The sequence below is a fragment of the Equus asinus genome, chromosome 1, assembly GCF_041296235.1.
Source record: "Equus asinus isolate D_3611 breed Donkey chromosome 1, EquAss-T2T_v2, whole genome shotgun sequence".
NCBI lineage: Eukaryota > Metazoa > Chordata > Mammalia > Perissodactyla > Equidae > Equus > Equus asinus.
The window spans coordinates 185,581,060-185,606,024 of NC_091790.1; the positions used below are offsets into that span (position 1 = coordinate 185,581,060).

At 33.9% G+C, this 24,965-nt stretch overlaps 1 protein-coding gene across 21 annotated transcripts in view; it reads left to right on the forward strand.

Moving 5' to 3' along the window:
- MKLN1 (muskelin 1) overlaps positions 1-24,965 on the forward strand; it is a 311,721-nt gene that overhangs the window by 198,489 nt on the left and 88,267 nt on the right. For 19 of the 21 annotated variants that reach the window (XM_070513561.1, XM_070513567.1, XM_070513597.1 and 16 more), the window contains 4 exons: positions 5,324-5,466; positions 6,738-6,826; positions 15,754-15,863; positions 19,004-19,196. In XM_070513561.1, coding sequence (XP_070369662.1) covers positions 5,324-5,466; positions 6,738-6,826; positions 15,754-15,863; positions 19,004-19,196 — 535 coding nt within the window. Of the gene's footprint in view, positions 1-5,323; positions 5,467-6,737; positions 6,827-15,753; positions 15,864-19,000; positions 19,197-24,965 lie in introns of those variants that run through there. The other 2 variants (XM_070513642.1, XM_044748676.2) reach the window with 2 other exon arrangements.

Sequence of the window (24,965 nt, forward strand, 5' to 3'; positions counted from 1 at the left end):
TTAGCTGGCCTTATGACTTGAGTTAACCAGTAGAAGATTCTATGGAAGTATTATTGCAACTTCTAATCAAGGCCTCAAGAGGCCTTGTAGCCTCTGCTCCCTCTATCTTGGAACTCTGAGACCACTGTGCTCTGCAGAAAGCCCATCTAGCCTCCTTGAGAATAAAAGCCTAAATGGAGAGGCCCAATGATTTCAACTAAGTCTAGCTTCCCCACCCACCACCCCAAATAAGTATAGCCCCCCAGCCAACCTACCAGCTGAAACAGCTACAGTGAGTCCAGGAGATACCATTGAAAGAATTGTCCATTGAACCCACAGAATCTTGAGAAGTCATAAATCACTGTTGTTTTAAGACACTGGGATGATTTATTACACAGTCTGAGACATACAGAGATATATGATCTGGACTCTTCTAGTCTCATTTTCATGCTGCCTATTTCTTTACCATCTGGACTTTTCTAGTCTCATTTTCATGCTGCCTATTTCTTTACCAGTCCTTCCCATCAGAGTAAGTGATGTTCCCAATTACCCTGTTATTTGAGTTAGAAACTAGGTCATCATCCTTGATACCTTTCTCTCCCCTCCCTACATCCACCTATCACTAAATCCCATCCATTCTTTCCCCAAATTTTATGTCAAAACTGTCTAATTCTCTCCATCTCCATACCATCCTAATCTAAGTCTCCTTCATCTCATCTCTTGCCTGAATTATTCTAACAGCATTCTAACTAGTCTGCCAGTTTCTCTAATCCATTCTCTACAAAGCAGACTGTATGTGTGTGTGTGTTAAGCAGATTTTGGTTTTCATTGTGCTTAATAGATCCCATCACATTTATAATTCACACTCCATAATGGCATAGAATACCCTGCATGATCTGGTGACTGCCTGTCTCTTAAGTCTCAACATATACCGTTCTCCCCGTTACTAGGCTTCAACCATGCTGGCCTTTTAACAGTTCCTAGAACTCGTTTTCTCCTAAGCTTTTTTGCCCGACTAGTTCTGTGTAGTAGGTTGAAAAGTGTCCCCCCTGAAAAAGATAAGTAGACACTCAGAATGTGACCTTATTTGAAATAAAGGTCTTAGCAGATGTAATTAAGTTAAGAATCTTAAGGTGAGATCATCCTTGATTAGCCTGGGCCCTAAATCCAATGAAAGTGTCTTTGTTAGACACAGAAAGACAGAGGACACAGAGAGACACACGGAAGAAGGTCATATGAAGATGGAGGTAAAGAGTAGAATTATGCTGCCACAAGCCAATGAACACTGGCAGATGCTGGCAGAGACAAAGAAGAATCCTCTCCTAGAGCCCTTGGAGGGAACATAGTCCTGCTGACAGCTTGATTTTGGACTTCTGGCCTCTGGAACTGTAAGAGAATAAATTTGTCTTGTTGTAAGCCATCAAGTTTTTGGGAATATGTTATGGCAGCCTGAGGAAGCTAATGTACTCTGTCTCATCTTTTAAGACTCAGCTCCTTGGAGACACTTTTACTCGGAGATGCATCTAAAGCTCTAAAGGAAGTCCTACTACTACTAGCTCCCCCATCATGTTTTCCTTCTTTATATCTTCCTTATTCCTATAAATTGTAATTATTTAAATGATTAAAAATGATATTTAAAATTATATTCTCACGTTGAAAAAATCTCTCTAGGCTAAAATTGTGAAGACGTTTTGAACATTGTTTTTTTTTTTTTCATTCCTCTAATTCTGTGGCTAAATTAAGAACCATTGGAATAGTTCTTTGATCTTCTATTCGTGCCTTCCCTTGGTAAAGAGATTGTGGTTCATTATGTTTTATTTTAAAATTAATATATTAATACCCACATATCCAGAGTTTAAAGGTTGATATGTAGTTTCCAAAATAGTTTTTCTAAAATGTTCATTCTTAATGTTTTATTTATTTCTTTATAGTTTCTATTACTAAATCTATAGCAGTTATTTCTCCAAATTAAAAATAAAGGGAAACCTATTTAACTATGGGAAAACAGTGTTTAATAGTAACACTGCTCAGCATCAATGCTCAAGAGTTGGAAAAATGGAAATTATAAAACTTATCAATAAAGTCATAAACATTAAACATTTTAAACATTAAAATTTTTGCCTAAGATGTATTTCTATCAGACCGTTAGATTAGAGATTTTACATTTTACTTATGTAACTTTTTAATAATAAAAATCCTATTTGGTTACTGATAAAATTAATGTGTATATACACAGATACTTTCTGTTGGATTTAGAGGTGTGTATGGGGTGATGGATGGTGTACAACAGATTATATGAAGACCTGTTTTTACTAGTTATAACACTGTACCTAAATAACCACTTGTCAGGGAAAGTTGACATCTAAACTGAGACCTTAAAGGATTACTAAAGAAAGAAAGGAGGAGAAGGGGTTGGGAGGGAGTGTGAGTTAATGAGAAAGATAAAGATGTGAATACTCCCTTGCCTAGCTGTATAGTTTGTTCTCTAATATACAGTTGTATTCTTAAGAAATTTTGAATTACCAAAAATCATATTACCACAGCTATTAATTTGATATGGATAAAAAGCATTAATGGTTTAAGAATAGCAATCTCAATTTTCTTGTGGCAATTTCTATAATAAAGATGTTTTGATAGCTGCGTAAGAGTGTAAACAGTATATAAACCTAAACAGTTTTTATCATGTAGTGGTTAAAGCTTTGGCTTTGGGATTAGTGAGTCAGTAAGAATGCTTTTAGCTCCAAATAACAGAAAGTCCTATTACAGTGGGTTAAACAAATAGCATCATCCCCCGACCCCCATGAAAACAAGTTAGGCAGCTGCTGGTGGAAGTTGAGTGGCTCACAGATGGCTATCTCTGAGATTCTCTTGATCTTTTTTTTTCGTTGTTGCACAGTGGTTGTGGAGCTGTAACTGTTAAAAATAGCAAAGAGGTAGCATTTGTTTCAGAAAGCAAAAGTTAGCCCACAGCAAACCTCTGCTTGCGTCTCATTGACCAGAATTTTGTCATATCTACCCTTGGCTGGAAGGTGGCTAGGAAGAACTGGGCTGGGAATGGAGTTTGGGTCAACCAGTCAACAGTGTCAACCAGAGTCTGAGTGACTGATTTTTAATCTCAGCTCTGCCATTTATTAGCTGTGTTATAGTCAAGTTATTTAGCCTTTCTAAGCCAGAATTTCTTTATCTCTAAAGTGAGGATGAAGAAGATGATTATTGTTATTAAAATACTACTCCTATTCCTCCTACTCCTACTAAAATGAGACAGTGCATGTAGAAATCTGAGCAATGTGCCAGACAAGGGAATTGGTGCTCACAAAATATTAGCTGTAGTTATATCATCATCATCTTCCATGTCACCACCGGCTTCATTCTTTCATTTTATTGAGGTAAAATTCACGTAACATAACATATAGCTAACCATTTTAAAGTGCACAGTTCAGTGGCATTTAGTACATTCACACTGTTGTGCAACTACCACTTCTGTCTAGCTCCAGAATATTTTCATCACCCCATAAGGAAACTTGGTACCAATTAAGAAGTCTCTACTTGCTCCCCTTAACCAAGCTCCTGGCAACCACTAATCTGCTTTCTGCCTGCATGGATTTACCCCTTCTGAATATTTTGTGTAAATAGAATTATGCAATATATCACCTTTTGTGTCTGACTTCTTTCATTTAGCTTGTTTTTGAGATTCATCCATGTTGTAGCATGTATCAGTGCTCCATTCCTTTTTATGGCTGAATAATATTCCATTTCTATAGAAATATTCCCTTTTTCTTTGTTCATTGATCAGTTGATGGGCATTTGGGTTGTTTCCACCTTTTGGCCATTGTGAATAGTGCTGCTCTGAACATTCATGCTAAAGTATTTGTTTAAATACCTTTTTTCGCTTCTTTTTATTATATACCTAGGAATAGAATGTCTGGATCATATAGTAATTCAGTGTTTAACTTTTTGAGGAGTTGCCAAACTATGATTTGCATTGTCTGCACCATTTTACGTTCCCACCAGCAATGTATGAGAGTTCCAGTTTCTTTGCATCCTTGTCAACACTTGCTATTTTCTGTTTTTTTGATTGTAGCCATCCTAGTGGATATGAAGTTCTATTTCATTTGGTTTTAGTTTGCATTTCCCTAATGACTAATGATGTTGAACATCTTTTCATGTGCCTGTTGGCCATTTGTTTATCTCTTTTGGAGAAAGAGCTATTAAGATCCTTCACTCATTTTAAAATCAGGTTGTTTGTCTTTTTTTTGTTAAGTTGTAAGAATTCTTTATTTATTCTGGATACTAAACCCTTATCAGATATATTATTTGCAAATATTTTTTCCCATTCTGTAGGTTGTCTTTTTACTTTCTTGATACTGTCCTTTGATGCACAAAACTTTAATTTCGATTGAGTTTGAATTATTTTGTATTTTATTGCTTGTACTTTTGGTGCAAGCATATCTGAGATTCCATTACCAGATCCAAAGTCATGAAGATTTATTCCTATTTTTGTCTAAGAATTTTATAGTTTTAGCTCTTATGTTTGTCTTTGATCTTAAGGGATTGATTTTGGATGAGTTTTGATCCATTTTGAGTTAATTTTATGTATAATATGAAGTTAGGGCCACGAACTTCATTCTAATCACTGTTATCACCTGTATTACCCATTATTATGAAGCATGAAGTCACTCAAACAAAACTTCTGAATTGTTTTTCTAAATACCTTTTTCCCCATGAATTCAACCAGTGGTAGTTTCCTTCTTAATTTTTATAATTGAAAACATTCTGCAAAATGTAAAATGTGTTCCCTAATTAGCTGATCCCATTTTATCCTGTGTATAATAGAAAAACTTGAGCTCCATTAGACATATCTATAGTAGGTCTGGGTTTTTTAATTTGTAAAATTGGCAGGAGTGATTAGTAAATCTCTGTTTCTAGGTTTAAAATTTTCCACTGATTTTGACCATTGAATTTGCTATTGAAGTGTAGTCAGTCGGAATATGTAATTGTTTCTTTTGCATTTGAATCTTCTGTTATTCAGCAGTTTATTCATCGTCTGTTATGTCTTTTATTGAATGCTGTTCCTGGATTAGACGTTATCTTTCTAGCCTTTTTTTCCCTCCTCGTCTACAGTGTTCAGGGTGATGTAGTTTCCTGGGAAAAAGTGCTGGTGTTGTGGTAGCCTATATAAGGCTGTTGTGTACTATTCTTTAGCATTAGGAAAAAAGAGAAACTTCTCAGTGCAGGATGGACAGGATGGACCTTATGTGTAACTGTCCAAAATTTTAACTTTTAAAGTTGTCAGACTATCTGTTTTAAATGGAGGGGGATATAATTTGGTTGTTCCTTTTTGTAGTACTTGATTCTGAAGCTTGAAAGGCCTGCTATAGTCCAGAATATCACATTTGGAAAATATGAAAAAACTCATGTCTGCAATTTGAAGAAATTTAAAGTCTTTGGTGGAATGAATGAAGAAAATATGACAGAACTATTGTCCAGGTGAGTTATGATTATGAGGAGGAAAGAGTTGTTTTCTAAACAAGCTGCAGTCTTAGTCTTTTTGTAGCTAAATGTACATGATTTAGTTTTTCAGGGGAGAAAAGAATATTTCTACTATTCTATTTCTAGTGCCTTATTTTAATATTGTGGCTTGAGTCAGCTTTTTTTTTTAACCACCAGATACTAGTTAAATATTGTTACCAAAGAAGAAAGGATAAAATGTTTTGTTTTTTTCTTACTTCTTATTTTTCAGTCTTGTTTTTGAACTGTTAATGACTTTAGAAATAGTTTAATTAAAAGCCTTAATCAGAATCTTTGCTATAAAAATATAGACTCTATCTAAAACATTAAGATTGATTGCCCTAATCCAGAAGTAATATTCTGGGAGTTTATAAATTGTAGACTAAAAAAAGAAAAAGTAAATGATTGCACCTAGCTCAGTGCTTACCACTTGGAAGCAGCTCAGTAAATTTGAGTTTTAACAACATAGACCACCAGGAATGAAGGTGTTAGTTTGTCCCCTACATAGTGAAAAATCAGATAGCCAAAGGAATGGACAAATAAAGCTATGGAATTTTAGAATCTATTTATGACATGGTGTGTCCCATTAGAACAATACTTAAATATATAAATATTATTTGCATTTGATTTAAGTCATGAAAGTATTTCAGGACATAAGGCAACTTGAGGGTAAGTGGCTTTTCCATAAGTGTGTGTGTCACTTTCAGTTGTTTAAGTAGAGAGGTGATAGGATTTATTTTTATTTAGGATAAGGTGGATGCTATTAAACTAACAGAGTAAGATTGTCTTTGAAAATTTGATGATCTTTAAAAGAAACATTGGCTTCTCAATGAGAATTAAATAACTTAATTCTTTGACAAATTCTAATACTTGGCTCTAAGTTGTAAGATATGTGTGTGAATTGTGTTTTAATTTTCTTACTGCGTGAATATTTTATGTGAAATACTCAGTTGTACATTAAGGACACTGGGTCCTATCACACATTTCCATGTACTGTAGCCACGTTCTTTAATTAACACTGAACATTTTTCCTTAGCCCTCATATAATTAAGAGAATACAGTTATAATGGAGTTGATGTGAATGTACAAGTTTTGACCTATATTCTCATGTTCAACTACTTCTTTACATTGGATTGGTCATGTATTTTGAGCATTGGTTTAAACTTAAAATCTGAGTATGATATTAATCTGTGTTTTAGTGTGTTTGCTAAATTACAAAATCAGATTTGATAACCTTTTTTTTTTCACAGTGGCCTAAAGAATGATTATAACAAAGAAACATTCACCTTGAAGCATAAAATTGATGAACAGATGTTTCCTTGTCGATTCATTAAAATAGGTAAGGTTTTTAGCATTCTGGGATAGAAATAAATTCTTTATATCATTAGTCAGCAAACTACAGCTTGTGAGCCGAATTGTGCAGGCCACTTGTTTTTTTTAAATAAAATTTTATGAGAACATTGCCATGGTGGTTGGTCACAAAATGTCTGTGTCTACTTTTGTGCTACAAAGGCAAAGTTGAGCAGTTGCAAGAGACCATATAGCCAAGAAAGTCTGGAATATTTACTGTTTGGATCTTTACAGAAAAGTTTGCCAACCCCTGCTTTATAAATTTGTAGCTAAGTGACAGTTATTTCAAGTGAAACCTTTCCTAAGTATTTTCTCATTTTGAAAATTTCTTGAGTTTTATGAGATGAAGTGATTTGATTGCCTTGATTGTTTTATGAAAGGTTTATCAGTTGTTGTAAAATTATAACATTCTAAAACCAAATACTGATGAATTCCTTAATACAGTGTAGTATGGTTATTTTCTATTCTATTCTTTTGTATTCCTTTTTTTTTTTTAGTGAAATGTTGGTCAAACACATAAAACTAATTTCATGACCCTCTAATAAGTTGCAAAATAATGTTTGAAAAATACTACCTAAGGCCTGTATTTATTAACCCAGTATTTTAGCTTAAAGTATTTGTAATGCCTCCTCAAAATTAGTATTTTTACAGTTATTTTGTTTTCCTTTAAGATTTGTTATTTAGAAGGTAAGAAAATTGAGGACTTGAATCCTTTAACTTCCGTCTGTGTTGCATACCTTTGAAAATATTATGTTAAAATTGAGGTGAAAGTGAATCAGATCCCTTAAAAAATAATAATAAAAGCCAGAAGCCATGTTTTGACTTGGGAGAAATGCTCCTCTTTTAGAACAAGCAGTGTACTTCACAGTCATTGTTTGCTGATATATCAAGAATTGGCCTGTTCATTTCATTGAGTCAGATAGTTCTATTGGGCAAAAAGAGTATCTGAAGTCTTAATAAAGACTACTTATAGAGGGAAAACTATTTATAGAATAGTTGGCTGTCCAGTCTGTTACTTTCTTTTGTAACTATAGTTTCTGTTCTTATAATAAATAATTGTAAATAAAAACCTGTGTCCTGTTTTCCTGTGAGAATTTATGAAGCACATTTTTTGAATGAATTTAACTCTTGGTTGTTTCTTCTTTTGCAGTAATGAATAATTCTTTCCTCAGTATGCAGACCACCCAGTTCTTACAGACCCTTGCTTAGCTTTAAAAATTCACTGGTCTTATATTTCAAATGTACAAGCAGTGAAAAATCTTATATTTTCATATAATAAATTTAGGTCTTACAGTTTTAAAGTACTTATTCAACTTCTGTTTTGCTTATTCATGCAAAATGAAATATTCTCTCTCTTCTTTTAAAATTTCTTTAATTTGTGCTTTTTTGTTCATTTCCTACAGTCATTAGTTTCCTTTGAAGGAAAGTATCTACTACTGCTTCTATAGTTCTCTATCGTCTAGTATTATTCTTTAGAAGAAGTATGAGTGAAAGTCTGTTTAGAGAAGTTGCCTAGTTCCTTCTCTTAAAAATTTGTAAGAAGAGAACAAAGATCTCTTATGGATCGGTTAGACATTCAGCTCTCTGAAGACAAGAAACTGGACCTCTTTCCAGCCCTTTCTATCGGCCTTTTAATTATAGGGCAAAATAGTGTCTTTTACTTGACCCTGGTGGGTTAGTTTTACAGTATTCAGGCAAAATGTTAACTAGAGCTTTCTACATAACTGTCACTAACTTACTTGATATTTGGGCTTTTCATATTTAGATAACTTCATATGTCTTAGTTTTCTGTTAAAAAGATGTTAATAGTGGTCTGCAGTGGTTGCTTTCCATCTGTTTCCCAATATTTTCTTGATAAGGTTTTTTTTTGAAAATAATATAAGGAAAATGTGAAACTAAAAGTCTGTATGTTGGGTTGGTATTTTTAGTTTGTCACCATATTTTCTTTAAAAGTCATTCTGATAAAGCACTTGAGTGATGTGTAGCTCTCTTGGTGGCGAGTTAGCACAGGTATTTGTTTACCTGGGTGGGATAAATTGATAGCATTTTCTTAAAAGAAAAAATGTGTTTGAATACTTCACACTTATGTTCTACAATGATATGTTTGAAAGATCTTGCTTTGTTTAAAAAACAAGTTTATCCTTAACAATTTCTATAGTCAGTCTTCAATTATCACAGTAATGGAGGGAAACAGAAGCAAGACTAACTCAATGGCAGGTAATCTCCAAATCATGCACTGACATCTAAATATAATTTCCACTATAATGAATATAGCTTGTTCATTAAATTTGGCCTAAACCAAATTTGAGTAAGTTTGTACACAAATTGTTAACAAGGAAAATAAGCTTTCATTTTTACTGTATGGCAAGGGTTAGGTTTTAAAATCTGTTGTGGATAATCCAGAGTGTCAGCATAGTTGAACTGACCGTGAGGTAAATCTTACTTTCCTTTCTTAAGTTACTTTTTGTGTAAAATGAGTATGATAATACCTTCTCTGTCTAATGGTAGGGTAGGTGGCTATATTGGAGATTTTCTCGAGTTCTGTTCTAGTTTGTGGATCTGTGGTAGTCTTTTGAATTTTAGTTTAAGATCATATTTATGAAGGAAATTATTTTATTTTGAATGTCTCTGTGCATTTATATGTCTTATTACATGTAGTATTTTAGGTACTGTAGAAAAAGAGTATGCACAAATATATTTTTAATCATCATGTTATTTCAACAATCATTATTTACAGCTTCTTATGTTCTTATTGTTTTTGATAGTTTGTAACTGCTTTCACATGTGGTATCTCATTTGAAGATTATACTGGCAGATAAAATCTTTCTTTTTTTAGTTGAGGAAACTGAGGGTAGAAGTCAAGTGATGTATCCCAGGCTACATAGCTAAGTAAGTGATGGGTCAAAGATACAGCGTTCGGTATATGCTTTTGGGTATGTGCTTGTCTTGCTTTAAAGCAGTAATAACAGTAGGTATCATTTATGAAGCATCTGCCTAACACTCTGTAAGGTAGATGTTATTATACTCACTTTACACGTGAGGAAACTGAAGTCCAGAGGTTAAATGACCGGGCCAAGACCATACAGGTAGTAAAATGTAGAGGTGGGATACAAACTTGTCTGTCTACATGCAAATGTTGAGCTCTGTTAATATGTGAAATGTGTAAGTTTTGTTTCCTCAGGTAGATTGTGAAATCCTTGGGGATGGCGACCGTCTTCTGTTTCCTCAGATTTCAAAAGCACCAAGGAAACTGCTTGCCTCATTAGAGATCTTGTATATGTACTTTTTGAGTTTGTTGTACAGGAATTTATAGGAATTAATAAGTGGCATCATGAACTTGATGGAGTTCTTCAACCTCTAACAAATGTATTTAGCATTTCCTTCAATTATGAATATAGGCAATAACTCATAGTAGTATTAGCAGTACTTGTTACTTATCACAGATAGAAGTTATAAATTTTTCCCATCACATTACAATGTGAAAAATATTACCATAACTTTGAAATTATCATAATTATTAGACCTGCCACGAGATCTTGTTATCTAATTTGTCTAAAAAAAGCATATATATTTCTATGTCATAATTATTTTTTCATTATTTTTCTCACTATATTTCAATACAATTGTAATCCTATGTATTTTCCTTTATGCATTTAAATCTGAGGGGGATTGGATCACAGGGTTCACTGAACAGCCAAAGGGGGTTCATGGCGCAAAAAAGGCAAAGAGCCTATGTTGGAGTGATGTCTTTGACAGGAATTGGTGTGGAAGTTGTGAGTTGGCCTTAGGAAGAAATCTGGTTTCAGGTAACACCTATAAGTAAAAGGGAAATTTAGTAAGAAAGGAGAGTTAATTGGAAGATCAGATTCGAGAGAGCAAGGTAAAGGTTTGGAAGGGAAAAACTCCTTAGTGGGAAATTCCATCAGATGAGAGAAAACATAAAGTGGAATGGGATGTGGGTGTTGGTTACAGATGACTAGAAGAGTTTACATCTTGATTCATAGCCAAGATAACAGATATATGAGGAAACTAGCAAGGTGAGGTGGCGGCAGGTGAGTCCTGGAAGAAGTGTGGGGGAGTCCTGGTTTTTAGTAGATGGGATGACTTGGACTTCTATGGACTTTTTGGATTTTTGCAGCCTGGGTGATTGTGGGAGCTTCAGGGAGAAGCTTTAGCTCTGACTGGCTTCAGCTTGCATTCTGGATCCTCAGAAGTATTTAAAAGTCTAAGCTGAGTACCAAGGCTGGGGGAGTGCCCCGATGGTGGACCTTCATGAGAGCATATGGAAAGGTGACATTTAAAACTACACTAGTAAGAGGAAAATTAATAATGTAATAATGGCTAATAAGAATAGCTAACATTTATTGAGCACTTACTATGTGCCAGTTACTGTGCTAAGTGCTTTGTGTACTTAGCTCATTAATTCTGTAGTAGAATAGATGCACCCTTTCTGAGTGGTTAATCTTGAATTTTTAGGCTCTCCCAGAAACTGACCTTAAAATTACTAGCATCTTCTAAGAGCTAGCTGTTGAGCTATCTAGAAAAGAGCTTCTCAAGTGATACTGCCAAAGCATATTGAATGTGCCACAGATGTGTTTCTTTGTGTTGAGATGTTGACTCTGTCAATCCTAGAATGGCAGGAGCCTGCAGCCTAGTACCTTTGTGTGCCACAAAAATATTGTCATTTTCTATGCCTGCCGTTTTATGAAAAAGGGTGAAAAACACTGATCCGATCATATCTGTATCTGATTATCCCATGGGGAAAACTGGCGGTTGAATCCTAGGATACAAACTCTCAGCCTTGGGATGTGTATTAGGAGTTGCTAATCTTTTTTTTTGAGGTGGGAGCAAAGGCATCTTTCGTTAGGCAATGAAGAATGTGTGCTTGGAGTTCTAATTCACATTTAGATTTTTGACATATAATACGTAGTATGTCTAATATGCATTACTAGTGTTGTTAATGCAAAAATCATTGGTAAAATTTGAAATGCATGTATATCATTCTGCTCATTCTGTATATATCCTTTCAGTTTGTTAAAAACTATACTCTTCTTTCATCTGCAATATAGATTATGTTCTTGTGAGATGACTTCCTAATTAACCTTTCTCCCAGCAGTGTTCTTTGAAGGGTGTTAAGAATTAGAACTAATTTTATTGTAGAAATATTTCTCTTGGGTTGTCAGGTTTATAGAAGAAATCTCACTAAAACAGAGTTGCTTAAAAGGTTTTAATAGGGGACAGCCCAGTGGCGTAGTGGTTAAGTTCACGTGCTCCGCTTTGGCAGCCTGGGGTTCATGGGTTCAGATCCTGGGTACGGACCTACACATTGCTCATCAAACCATGCTGTGGTGGCATCCCACATACAAAATAGAAGAAGATTAGCATAGATGTTAGCTCACTGACAATCTCCCTCAAGCAGAAAGAGGAGGATTGGCAGCAGATCTTAGCTCAGGGCCAATCTTCCTCACCAAAAAAAGAAAAAAAAAGGGTTTTAATAAATGAACATTTTAATGGGACTTGAATAGATATAATAAGTGTTTTTTCCTCCTAATTTTATTGAACTTGGGCCTGGAAATTGAGAATGAATTTCAGATCTCTAATATTACTTGTCTTGTTATACTTATAGACTATGTTCTTGGGGCCTTGGGTTTAGAATCCTATTTTATTCTGACTTATACTGCTTGATGATTATTGCTGTGATATGGTAGATAAACTTTTTAAATGGTACTGCTACATAAAGAAATGAACACCAGATGATGATAATTTAGTATTTGTTGGTATAAGACTTTTTGAAATTTTTCTTGTTTGCACATACAAACTGAAAGCCATGTTAAACATCCCAACAGTCCTTCATATATCCAAATACTGATTCACACTGCCTGTGTCTATTCTTCACTCACACAACCACCTTTAGATGACAGTACAGGAAAGCATCTGACCTAGTACATCTTAGCTCCTCATTGAGTCTGGTATGCTAAAAAAGAGCAGTGGACTTAGAAAGCATTAGACCTGGTGTCAGATATTGTTGATAGTCTGTTTTGATACTTATTCAAAACTTGACAAGTGTTAGTTTCTTCAAGGTAGTTATATTATTCACTCTGAACTGTATCAGTGTTACATTAAAATCCATTGGGCTGTCCTGCACTTTGAATTAATCTTTATCCATGCATAGTTTTGTAACATCATTCGTTGGTCATTTAGAAAATATGGTTCACTGAGTTATGCAGATCTTCCAAATGCCGAAACATTTCATTATATAATATTAAAAAAATCACGCTCATTAATATCGCTACCAATCTCATCAGAAAAGTCTTAAATATTGGAAAGTAGTTCAGCTCATAGTGGTGGATACCAATTTTCTAAAATCCTAATTTTCCCTTGAAAGCTTGATTTTATCCTTGGCAACAAATACTGTCAGTTGTTTTCCTTGAAATGACAGGTAAATGTCTGGCAAATACCCAAATCTAAATAATCATAGATGTCTGTCAGCTTTTCTTTTAAGAAGTGGTATCCTGTTAGGGGGAGTAGGGGAAATGAATGGCTGTTTTAGCTTGCAACTCAAACAACTGTCCAGGTCCTTTTCCTTGAGATTTGGTATGCAGCAAGAGTCTTTTATGTGTTCTTCCTACTGTGTCACATAGAATATTAAAAAGATGTGTACTTAATAATAATGTGTACTTATTAAAATTAATTTTTACTGCATAATTAGGGACATTCTGAAATGAATTGTCTCTTTTTTTCTAACTGCACATGTGTGATGATGAAGAATACAGTGCAATTTGTACTATATTAAGGAGTACTAGTACACTTTTATGCTACCACTTTTTATGGCCCTCCCAAGGTGCCAGCAGTTTTATTCACCATTGCCTTTGTACCATGAGTGCAAACGCCAGTACAGTTTTTTACAAAAAGGCTGTTAAAGTCTTAGTCTTATTATGAAAAATAGTTTTGACCTCACGGGATCTCCTGAGAGGGTTGTGGGGCTCCCCAGGAGCCCATGGATCACACATTAAAAACCTCTACTCTGTCTTATCATTACTGATATGAAATGTTGTCTTCATACTATGTTAATTCCTCTGAATCCTGGAGAGATTTTTGGATACACTCTTCTCCAATGATTTACCTTCCTTTGTCTTCACTAATATCAAACTTATAATTACTATATCTTTTTGGTATGTTTATTTTCTTATTTTTATTTTGGATGTTCTTGTGTAACTAATTTTTTTCAGATCAGCTTGTTCAGTTATGTCAAGAAAAAATGCATATATCCCATTTGGGATTTTGAGATTACATTAAATTTAAAATTAATTTGAGGGGAATCGACGTGTTTGCAACATTGAGTTTTCCCTTCTAGGAACTCAGTATGTCCTTTCATTTATTCACTTCTGAAGTAAAATTTTCTATTTTCTTAAAGAGATCTTGCATATTTTAAAGTTTATTCTGAGATATTAAAAATTTTTTTACTATTATAAAGGGGACTTTTTCCATTATGTTTTCTGATTGTTATAGGCATAGAGAAAGTTGATTTTCGTATATTTACCTTGCATACAAACTTTAAAAAAGTTTTTTGGTTAATTCTCATGAATTTTTTAGGTAGATAAGCTATGTCTTCAAATGATATTTTTTCTTAATTTGTGGATTTTTTCCTTATTGCGTTGGCTAAGATCTCCCATATAGTGTTGAATAGTAGAGATATTGGACCTCTTTGTCATGTTCCTGACTTGAGTGGGAATACTTAATATTTCTCTATTTGGTTTAATTTTTGATACTTAAAAAAAAATCTAGGAAAGGAAGTTTTCTTTTGCTAGGCTCCTATTTCTTATGTATTAAAAAGTTGGGTGGTTTTTTTGTTGAGGAGGATTGGCCCTGAGTTAACATCTGTTGCCAATCTTCCTCTTTTTGTTTGAGGAAGATTTGCCCTGAGCTAGCATCCATGCCGTTCTTCCTCTATTTTGTATGTGGGTCTCTACCACAGCATGGCTTGATGAGTGGCATGTAGGTCTGCACCTGGGATCCAAACCTTTGGACTCTAGGCCACCAGAGCGGAGTGTGCAAACTTATAAAAGGTTTTTTTTTAATGAGTAGAAAGTAAATTTTATTAGCTTACTTTTAGCATATTGAAGTAATCAAATATATTTCTCTTTTCCTTTTTGAATGTGGTGAATTATATTAACATAGCTCCTATTATTGAATTATCCTTCCATTCTTGGAATTAGCTCTTTTGGTTAGAATCTTTTTGCAACTTTTAAAAAAAACTTTGAATATATATTTATAGCTGAGATTGGTCTTAAATCCTTTTTATTCCAGTTTTGTTTTCAGGGTTGTGCCACTTTGATAAGTGATCGAACTTTCCATCTCTTTTTCTGTTCTGATATCATTTAAATTATACAGCAGTTATTTGCTTCATGTGGATTTGGTAAAATTTGCCTGCTAAATCGTCTAGTCCTGGTCTTGTGTTTTGGAGGGTAGATAAATGACCACTTTGATTTTATCTTACAGTACTTTTTTTTTTTTTGGCAGAAAACAATTTTGAATTTTATTAATGAGGTGCTCTAAACAACATCTTTTAGCCCATTGTCCCACTTAACAGCTAATTCACTGGAGTTCAGTGTGCTGTAATTTACATTTCTCTTCCCCATTGACAGCACCAGGCCTTGTGTTCTATAACTGACACAAGTTGGTCATTTTCAGGGGTGTTAACAGTGCTTTTGTAATTAAAGAAATCCCATGATGGCCTGGATTATAAGTTTCTTTTTGCTGCGGTAGCCCCAGCTCCTAATAGTACAGTGCTAGACATATAGAAGGTATTCAGAAAATTTGTGGAATGGACCCTAATAGGCTTGAATAGTGATTTTACTCTGCCAGAGTTTTATTTGAACTATATTAATTTTGTGTTTTTCTTTTTTCTCCTCAAAGTTCCACTCTTATCTTGGGGACCCAGCTTTAACTTTAGCATCTGGTATGTTGAACTTAGTGGCATTGATGATCCTGATGTAGTACAACCATGTCTCAACTGGTATAGCAAGGTAGGACTGTATTTTAAAATCCTGATTTTATGTTTCTAATGCCTATAAAGGGAGAATTGTGTCAGTCTCTTGTCTTCATTGAGAGTAATTTAAAATATTGAGAATAGTAATAATTATAATGATTAATCAATGAACATTCATTAAGCATTTATATTTCTGAGCTTCTAAGCAATCTTTATAACTTACTCATTAACATTCTACGAGATAGGTACACTTATTATCCATATTTTACAGATGATGAAGTGGAGTACAGAGAGGTTAAATATTTTGCTTAAGGCCACATGGTTGTAGAGTGCTGAAGGCAGTATATGAACTCAGATAGTCTGGCTCCAGAGTCTGCCATTATATTATTATACCTATCTGACTCTGAATTTTGTTTTTAACCTATATTGATAGAAATATTTAAACATAATTTTTAGTGGGGTAGTTTTGGTCCTGAATTGCTTTTATAGTACATTCCTCCATTGTGTTTGTGTTGAATAAAAGAGCAATATTTACTTTTCCTTTTAAAGATCTAGAGTTTGAAATAGTTTCTATAAATATTATGATCTTGTGCTTATAGGAAGTATAAAATGATATTTAACAATTTTATTCATAGGTCATTTTATATAATAGATGTAGCCTGAAAAATGTGAATTTAAATTATTGAGAAATAGGGGTTTTTGAACACCTTTTATGCTTCATCTTTGTTTCCAATGTATATTTATTTGACCCTTTTGGCTATATTTTAGGGGGTTGGAGGGTGGGGGACTCTTCCTTGTCAAGGAGATAATAAGGCTTTAGTCTAATCACCACTTCTGATGTCTTTATGTGCAAGTTTGGGTGAACTGATCTACTCCAAGAAGACTGGGAAGCAATACAGTTTGTTTTTGAGGTTTTTTTTTTTGTATGGAATTTCAGCTCTTTTCTGTTCAGCTTTATTGAGGAACTTTTTGTTTGACTAATTTTTGGCATTTGGTTAATCAGTTTAAAATAGATGCTGACTTAGTATTGTCTGTATATTCTTGGATTTCCTGTAATATTGTTAAGTTCTTTCAAGGTAGAGACAATATTTTTAAAAATTAAAAATCACCTTTTCAGTGTTATAATAGATGCTTTGTATTTACTTAAATCTTTGAAATTCTATTGATTCTTTTAAAAAAATATATTTTATATTATATATATAAAATATGTATTATATAATAATACTATATTATATATTATAAATATATGATATATAATTATCATATATATCATATAATTATTATGGTATATAATTATAATATATAATATAGTATAATTTATAGTATTATATTATAAAAATAATAATTTTCTGAAACTTGAATAAAATTTTCTCTTTAGCCTATGATGTGTGCTTGTGTTTTCCTTAATATACTCACAGAAGTCTCTTGTAGGAAATTGCAAATTTCACCTCTTTCCCCAACATTGTGGAAATGTTATATTTGAGAACTTGAAATTGTGCAGCCTCATTCACTTTTCAAGTTTTCGATATTTATTGTGAACCTCTAGAAATTAGATAAGGTCTTCACTCTCTTTGAGTTTCAATTCTTTTTGAAGCAGTAAAATTCTGTCTTCTCATAAATCCTCTCCTACTATGTATTTGTAATTAGCTTGATGAAAAATTTAAAATGTGGATATGATTCAGGCTCCTAAAGTCAACGTGATAAAAAGGTATTACTGTTTAATATGGTTCTAGATAGTTATGATAAATCCCTATTTAGAGGCCAATTCCAGGCGAATATGGGCCACCTTCCTTGTTGTAAAGATTTCATTCATTCATTCACCCATTCATTCATTCGCTAGCATTTTCTATGGGCCAGGCATCCTGGAGGTGCTGGGGATATGATGGTAAGTAAAACAGACATGGGCCTTTCGTTATGGCACGCGTGAATTAGGGAGGGATATGACTTTTAGCATCTTCTCATAGATGCAATTAGAGTTAGACTAGGGCCTCATAGTCCACTTAATTCAGGCCCTTACATTTATACATAAGGACCCTGAGGCCCAAAGGAGTTAAAGGAATTGCTCGGGGTCTTGGAGCTGCTGCTATTAGAGTGGAGAGGAGGCAAGAGCTTCCTTGGATTCTTGGATATAGAATCATTCTTTTGTTATTTGATGAGGGAAAATCTTGGTTAGCTATAGTGCTTAAGGAAAAGTGTTTTGATAACCTTTTATTAATAAATCAACTATAAACTGATTTGTGTTTCAAGTCTTGTAAATCTTCTGCAGATAGTATTTTATTTTTTTGCCTTATTAAAAGATAATGCTTATTTAGTAAATCATGTTTTTGTTTGGTTATCATACATTGCTTCTATGTCATCAGTTTATTTTATTAATTCTTACTTGGAAATTTGTAGAAATCTCATAACATTCTTGAAGTTACTGTTTTTTATAAAGATTATTTATATAAGCTTGTTTTCTTGGCATTCATCCTATTAGGGGAGAGGTTGAGTAAACTGAGCATTCCTCTTTTTGGATTCTAGTTAATTGAGGCTTAATAGATGTTCAGTAGATGAGGTAGCCCAGGTTTAGAAAAAAAATTATAAAATTTAAAGTCTCTTTCTGTGATTTTGAGTCATAAAACCTCTTTGTGAATTTGAAATGCACGAACATTTTATAATGTTTGTCATTCAGGTAATAACTTGTTACTAAGAGCCAAAAACAAAAAACATATAATTTATGTGTATTATTCAATGGTTTCTTTGCTTTCAGTACCAACATTGTAATCTGGTTAGTAAAAGCCATGGAAGTTATGATTTTTACAATCTTAAATGGGCTTTGAGAAATAGTCTTTCTGCTTCTTTTCATGAAAGTTCAACAGGCACTAGAATTAGATCTGGTTTCATCTTTTTATATCTTTCATCTTCATGAAATATATACCTGTGTATATATCTGTATATCTTCATCTCTTTCATATCTTTCTGTTACATACTTTGTGACCTTTGGCAAGTTATTACAATTGGCTAGCTTCAGTTTAGCCATTTAGAAGTGGAAATAATAATGATAGTAATGAATAGAGTTGTACAATGTTTAGCACATAGTAATTGCTCGCTTTAGGTTAGTTAATTGTCATTTACTATTTCCTATAGTAATAACTAAGCAAATCTCTTCTTTTCATACTCTCTCTTGTGTTCCAGTAGTACCGTGAACAGGAAGCCATTCGCCTTTGCCTCAAACACTTCAGACAACACAACTATACAGAGGCCTTCGAATCTCTGCAAAAGAAAACCAAGATTGCCCTGGAACATCCCATGTTAACAGACCTGCATGATAAATTGGTGTTGAAGGGTGATTTTGATGCTTGTGAGGAATTGATTGAAAAAGCTGTAAATGGTATGTTATAAACATCATAAGTTAGATTGGTTATTAGGGTGATTTCAAGTATATACAAGAAATAGTTTTTTAAAAATATAGGCTTATAGCCAGTTGTTAATGTTTGTTTTTTGGTTTTGTTCCTTTATACTCTGTAAAGATTGTTAGCTCCTTGCATTAGGGACTTCTTTTACTTAAGATAGGTCCATAGTGTAGTGAGACTTGAAAATCAAAAAAGAAACATACTTGAAATCACATACCTAAATCTAGGTTGTCATCTTGGGAAACCATGCGCTTACACATGCAAGCATTGACTAACACTAAACCATGTTAGCAAAAGGCTTTTTTTTTTTGGAGGATTAGCCCTGAGCTAACTACTACCAGTCCTCCTCTTTTTTGCTGAGGAAGCCTGGCCCTGAGCTAACATCGTGCCCATCTTCCTCTACTTTATACATGGGACGCCTACCACAGCATGGTGTGCCAAGCAGTGCCATGTCCGCACCCGGGATCCAAACCGGTGAACCCCGGGCCTCTGAGAAGCAGAACATGCGAACTTAACTGCTGCGCCACCAGGCCAGCCCTAGAAAAAGGCTTTAATGTTACCTTCAGTATTAGTGCCCTATTCCTTTATGTATTTTTGTTGGTAGCAAATTGTCGTTTTTTTAATGGTGTAATTTGGTGGGTGGGTGGATAAGCCAAAAAATGTTATTAGTACACAGTTATAGTGAATGAGGAGGTTTGTATTGGAAACATCTTCTGTGAGGTGTGGATGCTACATAATTGCTGATTTTCTTGGGTGGCTTATAATCTGGTTTTGAAAGAAACGTGAATGTTAGAATGTAATATAATCTCCCAAGGTAATTGTTTTGGAGGATGACACCAATTGAATATTTAAGGTCTGGCATGTTTTATTATTTGAAAAAAAGGACATTGTTGTTTCTTTGTAGAATGGCATTCTTTTAAAAAATCTCCCACAGTGACTTTCATGGTGACAAAGAACAGAATAGGTACTTGTGGTATAATAAAAAAAATACATATTTGGTCTTTCGCTGTTCCTGGCACACAGCTCCTAAAACCCTTGGAATCTGTGGACTGCTAAGTGTCTTGTCTGCTGAGATGACTGGTGGCTGGGGTCTCTAGATAGCTTCAGATCTTTAGAAAGACCAAACCATGTGATTAGAGGGCTGGAACTTTCAGTCCCACCCCTGACCTCTGGGGAGGAGGGGGGGGGTCAAAGATTGAATTCAGTCCCCAATGGCCAATGTTTAATTAATCATGCCTATGTAGTGGAGCCTTCAATAAAAAGCCCTATACGACGTGATTCAGAGAGCTTGCAGTTTGGTGAACACATTGAGGTGCTGGGAGGGTGGCGTGCTCTTGCCGTTTGCCTTTTTTCATTTGGTGGTTCTTGAGTTGTATCCTTTATAATAAATCAGTAACAGTAAGTAAAGTGCTTTCCTGAATTCTCTGGTCACTCTAGTGAATTATTGAACTTGAGGGGGATTGTGGGAACCTCTGATTTATAGCCAGTAGATCAGAAGTACCGGTGGGCTGGGACTTGTGATTGGCATCTCAAGTGGGGGTTATCTTGTGGGACTGAGCCCTTTTAACTTGTGGAATCTGGGTAGATAGTGTCAGAATTAAATTGAATTGTTGCACACCTAGTTGGTGTCAGATAATTGGAGAAATGGTTGGTGTAAGAAAAAAACTCATATATTTGGTGTCAGAAGCATTGTGAGTAAAAACAGCTTAGTACTTAATATAAAACTTGTAGAATGAAATCTGGCACATCTTTTTGTAGAAAGAAATAAAGAATAATAGACCTTCTCACTGCTCTGCTTTCATATATTTTAATCTTATTGCTGTTATCATCCATTATTACAGGTGCTCATTTATCAGATATTGGTGAAATATTTTACAACGGAAGAAAGCAGAACCAGTACTGCCTTCTTTGAGTTTATAAATTTAAAGTTAAGTTAAATTGTTAGACTTGTACATTGTTACTACTTGTTTAGTTGATGATGTTACATGCAAATAAATGATTACTGGGTTTTAAATAGAGTATACTTTGGAGTATAAACACATAGAATATATGTGATTATTAATCTCTTACCAAACCCTTAAAATGCCACTGGTGAAAGTATATTTGTCTGTTTGTATGGCATTTCTAAGAATGAATTCTGTATATTTTTAACTTTATAGGATGAGGAAGGCACAAGTAATTTTATGGGTTTTTAATTTTGTTTCAAATCTTTATTTTTAAGGCATTTAATATTTTGTTAAGGTAAAGTAAACAGCAACAACAAAAACCACTGGCAACTTTATGTAATTTTTAGGCTAAAAATAGGTTTTAAAACTGTCTCTTTAGCAATATACTCATTTAAGAGAAGCTGTTAAAATTATGCAGCTCTGCTGCTATAAGACACTTAATTTATCCTTCTGGCTCTAGGAAGGAACCAAGTTTAGGGAAAATTGGTAGTAACTCTATTCTTGAGACTTAGAGCCAAGTCATATGTTTTCTACTCCTCAACTGGGTTGGAACAGTGTTTACTTAATAAACATTCCTTCCAGGGTTGTTCAGCTTGCTGCTGACTTCACTGATGATGATTTGTTGGACAAATAAGGAAGTAAACACCGCAGACCTTTTTGGCTTCTGCTCCGCTGAAAACAGTAGAGAAGGGCATGCTAAAGTCTAAGGAATCAAAAGCATCTTTTATCAAGTTTCCTATGACAGAGGAAACAAAAACTAGTTTTAGTATATTAGTATATTAGTATACTTTTCAAGTATACTTGCCATACACTTTTGAAGTATGGTCTGTATTTTAAGGAAGTGTTGGGCTGTATTTATTTCAGGCTTCCTATTTGCCTGCAAATATCCCTACATTTACGTTTAATTTCATTTGAGGTGATTTCTGAACCAATAATTGCTACTTCCTCTCTGACAATGCCAGGGAAAAAAGGTAAAATCCACTGATGGAAGGCAAAAGTAATCACCTAGGAACAGGAAATACTCAAAGAAAACCTGCCTTTGCAGTATTTGTCTAGTTTACTGTTATAATAAACGTTTGCTTTTGTGAGATAAGGGAGGGGTAAAGTTTAATACAGTGGTCCTAAAGTTTCTCTCTCCCTTCTCACCCCTTGGTTTATGCAGTAGTTGTTAATGATGTGGTAGGTCTGTTTCCCTCTCCTTAGAATTTTTAAAAATGAGATCTCAATTCTTGTTGGAGTTACCTTTGTGGCAAGATTTTTAACTCCAAATTTAGTATTGTTAGTTGATATTGGGCTACCTATGTTCTGTATTTCTTCTTGAGTGAGCATTGTCGGTTTGTGTCTTTTGAGGAATATGCCCATTTCATTTAACTTGGTGAATTTATTGGTGTAAAGTTGTTCATAATATTCCGTTATTATCCTAATGATACCTTTATATCATATCTTATTCTTGATATTGGTAATTTTTGTCTTTTTTCCTCAGCAGTCTGGCTGGAGACCTATCAATTTTATTTTAAGAAAACCAGCTATTGGTTTCTTTGTATTTTCTCGTCTTTTCTCTCTCTCTTTTTATGTTTCATTGATGTCTGCCTTTATTATTTCCTTTCTTCTACATTCTTTTGTTTTAATTTGTTCTTCTTTTTTCTAATTCCTTAACATGAAAGCTGAGACCATTAGAGATCTCTCTTTTCTAATCTAGGCATTTCGTGTTAAGAATTTCCTACTAAGGACTACTTTAGTTGTATCTCACAAGTTTTGCTATGTTGTGTTTTCATTTTCATTCAGTTTAGAATGCTTATGCATAATGACACATTTTTCTTTCCAACCCTTAGGCCTTTTTTCGCACTTACATTTTGTCTTTTGGCCAGGATATTTGGTGCAAGGTTGCTGTGGCATAATGGTAGTGGATTTCCTTGTGTAGTTCATGTCAAAGGAAATGATTTCAGCATATCATTGTTAAATGTGATTTTGATGTGGAGTTTTTGGAGATCCTGTATCAGATTCCTAGATTGATAAGATTTTATGTTATAAATGGATATTAAATTTTATACTTTTTCTCTACCTTTTGTGATATGCTTTTTCTACCATATTAATATGTAAAATCATAGTGATTGATTTTCTAATGTTAAACTTCAGATATACTTAACTTTGTCATATATTTTCTGGTCTATTTTGGGTTTAGATTGACTAATGTTTTGTTAGAGTTCCTCCAACTATTTTCATTAGTTAGATTGTCCTTGTAATTTTTTTTTCTCCTACGTTTCTCTTCATGTTTAGTATCATCGTTAGACTAAGATTGGCCCTGAGCTAACATCTGTTGCCAGTCTTTCTCTATTTTGTATGTGGGACGCTGCTGCTGCATGACTTGATGAGCGGTGTGTAGCTCTGTGTCCGGGATCTGAACCCGTGAACCCTGGGCCACCGAAGCAGAGAGCACGAACTTACCCACTGTACTACATAGGCCAGCCCCTAATTTGCTGTCTTTTTATACTTATTGAGATGGATGCTTAGCTTATTAATTTTCAGAGTTTGTTATTCTCCTATATATTCCTTTAAGGATATAAATTTCCCTGTACTTATTTTTTAGTTGTACTGTGAGTATTTTCATTTTTGTCCAGTTCAGTAATTTCATTATGAAATGATATGTGTGAGCCATAGTTATATAGGAATGTAGTTTTAAATTTCCAAATACATAAAGGTTTTCTGATTATTTTCTTTGTTACAGATTTCTAGCATAAATGCATAGTGGTCAGATTACATACTCTGTACTGATTCCAATCCTTTGAAATTTGATGAGACTTACTATTTGGCCCACTTTGTTCAGTTTTTATAAATATATTCTTGGACAGAGTGTGAGTTCTTTAATGTTGGGGCAATGTTCTGTATATGTCTAGTTGGTCCACTTGGCTAATCATGTCGCATAAATCTGCTTTACCAGTAATGGTTTTCTGGCTGATTCTCTCACTTAACTAAGAAAAATATGTTAACACGTCCAACTATGATTATGGAATTGTCTCACTCTTCTTATAGTTCAGTCAATTTTTGCTTTGTGTATTTTGAAGCTATGTTTCTAGATGCATACAAATTTTAAATTCTTTCATTTTGAGTGAAAGTTTTATCATTATGCAGTATGTTTTTATCTCTAGTAATGTTTTTCCTTAAGGTATAAATTGTCTTACAGTAAGACGTTTGCTTTCATTTGGTAAGTATTTGCATAGCATATCTTTTTCCATCTTTTATTTTCAAACTTTCTGTATCCTTTTTTCAAAGAAGTATCTCCTTTAAATTTTGTTGGATATTTTAAAAAATCTGCCTTCTTTTGATTTGAACGTTTATTTCACTTATATGATTGAATTACTGGTAAATACATGAGTTTAAACCTACCATTTTACTTTATATACTTTGTTGTCTCTCTTCTTTATTTCTTTTTGGTTGTTGTCTCTTGTCTTTCTTTTTTCCTCATAATATTTTTGTTTTTTTCCTCTTTTTTTGGAAGTAACTCACTCTGCTACTATTTTATTTACGATTAGTCTAGAAATTACAACAAGTATACATACTTAACAAAATTTATCGGTGCGTTTTTCCTCTTCCCATATAAGGACTTAGTGGACTTTGAACTCCCATCTGCTCACCTTCCACATATGCTATTGTTGTCTTTTATTTTGATACCATATTCAAGGGCCCTATAAAATATTCCTATTCTTGTTTTGTGCAGTGCCCATTAATTTTATCTAAATATTCACTAATATTTTTTACTCTTCATTACTGTTTGCATCTTTGATCTTTTATCTAGGGTCATGT